General features: G+C 39.0%; 1 protein-coding gene across 2 annotated transcripts; it reads right to left on the reverse strand.

The window, feature by feature from the left end:
- Positions 1 to 400: 400 nt before the first annotated feature.
- On the reverse strand, positions 401 to 3657 carry LOC124177285 (transmembrane protein 183). 2 transcript variants are annotated; one of them, XM_046559478.1, is made up of 8 exons: positions 3438 to 3657; positions 3221 to 3304; positions 2931 to 3041; positions 2789 to 2863; positions 2562 to 2700; positions 2277 to 2478; positions 2024 to 2185; positions 401 to 1829 (listed from the first exon to the last, which is right to left on the reverse strand). In XM_046559478.1, exons 1-8 carry the CDS (start codon positions 3505 to 3507, stop codon positions 1677 to 1679), a joined length of 996 nt encoding a protein of 331 aa, XP_046415434.1. In that variant the 5' UTR covers positions 3508 to 3657; the 3' UTR covers positions 401 to 1676. The 2 variants fall into 2 exon arrangements, with proteins under 2 accessions (XP_046415434.1, XP_046415433.1); XM_046559477.1 differs by having other exon boundaries at positions 401 to 1924.
- Positions 3658 to 4050: the final 393 nt, after the last annotated feature.

Genomic DNA, 4050 nt, shown 5'->3' on the forward strand with positions numbered 1-4050 from the left:
TTGAAGTTGGCTTAAAAAATCTCACGAACATTACACTTCAGACGCGATTTTGTCAATGAGAATATCGGTGAAAAGAGTCTTTTGTTACATATGCGTTACGTCTCATCCATTCAACTTCACGCATCGATTCAATGCTGAAACGCGATTCAGAATCTATACGAATTACATGAACAATAATCGAAGATACAATTGCAACGTGTATATCAGATAGGCGGTTGTTTCTTTGTCAATTGACACTGTAATTGTCTAGAATCTTGAACCGTTACACCGGTTCTTCACTTACGATTTTATCATGTCGTTATACCTATGGAAGATACTCGGGATCCAAGTTACGTGGACAACCTAAAACTAGGAAAATTCGAGTCGGTGAGCATAGAGGAGAGTAACAACTACTAGCGGATTGCATATTGCTGATGGTGATCTTTATTATTTCTTAATCCTTTTGCCCCTTTCATGGTAGCGTAACACATTTCTCAATTCGTTTTACATTCAAGAATACCAGAAAACATATAGACGCATGTTTAAATATCTACACAATAATTTGCTTCAAATTTAATTGGTTGTTCATTTTTCATAGTGTTTATTTGATTATTAATTTCTTGCCATTCTCTGTGTATAAATTATTTTCAATATCGGATCAGTGGAATAAAAAGGTAGAATAAAAATTGGTGTTTGCAAAGTGAAGGATTGAACTGCCGTTCGGTGGACTAACCAACAAAAGACTTGAGAGAAAGGATGGAAAAAATACGAGAGTAAAAATAATAATAATATCTTTTTTCGTATTTATGCGGTAATACTGAACCGCTCGATTTTCCGACTTCCGAATAAAATCAATCTCTAAACAATAGATAATATACTATACGTTCAATTATGTATTACGGTATACAGTTTTACCTGCATACTGCTCTATAATTACATTTATACAACACGCAATGGAATAACAGAATGCCCTTATCTTGATGGAATTGAAAATCTTAACTAAACTAGATAACTGATGAGAGAAGAAAAACTATACAAAAGATGATTCCTGGTGAATAAGAAAGGGTTGGAATTTCTGGTTAAAGAAACGACACGATCTTGTGTCACGGGATGAAAACATTCCATGGTTCAAACACTAGACCACGATACCATGACCCTGACGTATATGTTACACATATCTAGTATAAATACTAGTGTAGAATCAAATGTACGGTAGGATAAACGTCGAACGATATTTATTGCTTATATTCATAAGCAGCATTGGTGCAAGGGATAAAAAGATAGAGAGTCGATTGAAAATCAAAACGAAACTATTTCCCCTTCGCATTTTCAAATTCACAAGAAAAAATAATCTTTGAAATCTTTGTCAAATCAAAAATTAAACTGAGTTATATAGTGTGTGTGTCTGTATGTATATGTACATTGACATTGGTCTTATCATGCGATACTCAATTTTTTTCTGTGTTGTGTCAAGTGAATTCAAATGGAGAAAAAACGGATGAGATTACTATTAAAACAATTTATCAACTCTGGGCAAAAACTTCGTGACTATCTGAGAAATGGCGTAATCTATATTGATTCATTTCTTTTTTTTTTCCTAATTTACCAACCATTTTTTTCAAAGAAAGAGGGAATTATAATGATGATAAAATAATTGAAACTCGGGCAACGAACGAACGAGTTAATCCCAGGCATCATCAGAGGGCGGTAATACAGCAGAAGCTGCGTGCTGATGAGGGTACAAAGGGTGCCACCAATCTAAAACTCTGACACCAACTACTCCGTCTAGAAGTAACATCTGACTGGCCGGTGTCTTCGGAGTTACCGCCGTTCCAAAACCGAGCTGTAATCTGTGGTGACGAAAACCGGGCGACAATGTCATCGATACAGACTGTAGAATTAGGCCTATCACCAACGGAGTCATCGTATACTTAAGACATGTTACCTGAAAATATTTTCAAACAGGTTAATTTTGGCACAAGAAAATACCATTGCAAATACGTGTTCATTGTTGATATCGACGGTGTTACGGGACTGTTCAAACCTGTAGAATTTTGCAGCGGTCCTCTGGATTCGCGGATACGTCCTCCAGCATTTCGATCAGGTCAGGACGATGTGGTTTTACTTCTGTGTGACGCCAAGAGATGCCGCGACCGCGAGGTACCTCCTTAAGTTTGAAGAAGAAGAACCACTGATTTTTGCCTTTCTGAAATAAGTAGAAAAAAGATGAGTGAATGATTTAATACAAACGGTGAACAACCGTCGGTTGGTTTCAATATCAATTCATCGACCCTGACCTGATGCCACATTAAACAGCACTGGCGTTTCAGCAAGGAATGAGGCTCCTCTTGTAGGCTTGCATCTGGACTCTGAGTGTCTCTCCTCTGAGGAAAATAACTGTAATGAAGTGTTCTGATGACACAGGTTCTCAGCCCATACAAACGCACCATGCACTCGGGCTGAAGGCGTTCTGGCAGACCAGTCATACACTTGTAGAATCTGAAACACGAACAGCGTATAATAAAACGTAAGCATCCGCAAGCGAGTTGTTCAAACTAAACAGCAAAGCACTTGGATATTACCGTTTGTACATGTGAAACCAAAATTTTGCCGTCTTGACGACGTGATAAGCACTCTTACAGATCCCAGCGAACCTCCCGACATCCTCCGGCCTTACATACTCGGACAGAAGAAACCAAACGTCCACAGGGTATTGAACACCTGTGGCAAAATATAATCACTCTTTTGAGTAAATTTGGACATGTAAATTTTTCCCAAAATTTGAATTAAATGTCCAATCTCTCTTTACCTGTATCAACGACTGCAGATTCTACAGGCTTTGTTCTGTTGCGCGTTGACTTGGATTGTTTAGAAATCACGACCTCTGAAAGTAAACAATTGTCATTAGTAGGGGAAAGTTGTCTCTGCCACAGATGGAAGACTAGACTCACCCTTTTTACCATCTTCATTTTCCTGTTCGATAAACTCAAAGTCGCCCTCAAATTCGTCGAGTTTTTCATCCCAAGCACGATTATCTTCCTCCTTGATCATTATCTGCTTAACTGAAATTAGAGAAGTGCAAAATACAGATAGTTGAAAAATGGGAATCGCCTAATTCCTACGAAATCGTCGAAAATTGTGATAACCTGAGACTCAGACGCGATAGAAAGTCGACGGCAAGGTCACGAAAATCGAGTGAGTTGGCCGGTTATTCAATATTTTGACAGATGTTCAAACTAACCTTCACTAGAGACGTTTGTTGTTGCTTTTTTAAGCCTCGCGTGGTTGCCCGATGGAGAATTGGCGAAGTCGTTCAGCGTGACGTCTGAAATATCAATTTTTTTCTCTTTAAGAATGGCTAAAGATTTCGATGAGGAAGCTTTTGGTGGTGGAAAATATCCTCGGGAAGATCTGTGTATATTGCATCATCCACAAAGTACTGGAATTATTATTCTAACCTCCCAAGCTCTTCTTGTTGTACTGATGCGAAGTCAGCTTTCGCCTTGCCGCCTTACGTGATCCCGGCATCTCGCTAAATAATAATATTTGCACTTTTCTATAAAACAAATTCTATGCATCTTGTTACCGAATGAAAAACAACAAAATAATCTATTAATCTTCTCAGAAACCAACCACCACTATCGTCAGCCATGTTGGACTGCGGACAGCCAGAAAAAACGTCGACTGAAGGTCGGGTTTGCCTTTCGCGCTTCAAAAGCTCTCTTACCAACTCACGGTCATTTTTTTCTACCGAAAACCGTCGTCGTTGCGTGCAAAGATTCCCAATATCCGTCATTTCTGCATAATCTCTCTTCCGAAGTTACTCGCGAACAAACGAATATGCTGCGTGTGGTCTAAATACTCACATATTAGATATCTACAAATAAACGTATCATCAAATTTTGAATACTTTTTGAATACAGCCTGATTTAACCGAGTGAAGTGAAGTTGGCCGCGTACAAACAGCGCTGAGGTAGTCAAGTCGATAAGTAGTTCGAAAAGCAGCCACTCGTAGCGCGACAGTCCGACGGCGCATCTACGATCCTTGTGCTCCCGGGCGAGTGAAATCTG

This window comes from Neodiprion fabricii, chromosome 3 (assembly GCF_021155785.1).
Source record: "Neodiprion fabricii isolate iyNeoFabr1 chromosome 3, iyNeoFabr1.1, whole genome shotgun sequence".
NCBI lineage: Eukaryota > Metazoa > Arthropoda > Insecta > Hymenoptera > Diprionidae > Neodiprion > Neodiprion fabricii.

Coding starts and splice junctions, on each gene's coding strand:
- LOC124177285 (XM_046559477.1), bottom strand. CDS start 3,507: ATGCCGGGATCACGTAAGGCGGCAAGGCGAAAGCTGACTTCGCATCAG. Junction 2,186..2,276: donor GCTGTTTAATGTGGCATCAG/GTCAGGGTCGAT, acceptor TACTTATTTCAG/AAAGGCAAAAATCAGTGGTT. Junction 1,925..2,023: donor ACCGCTGCAAAATTCTACAG/GTTTGAACAGTC, acceptor AAATATTTTCAG/GTAACATGTCTTAAGTATAC.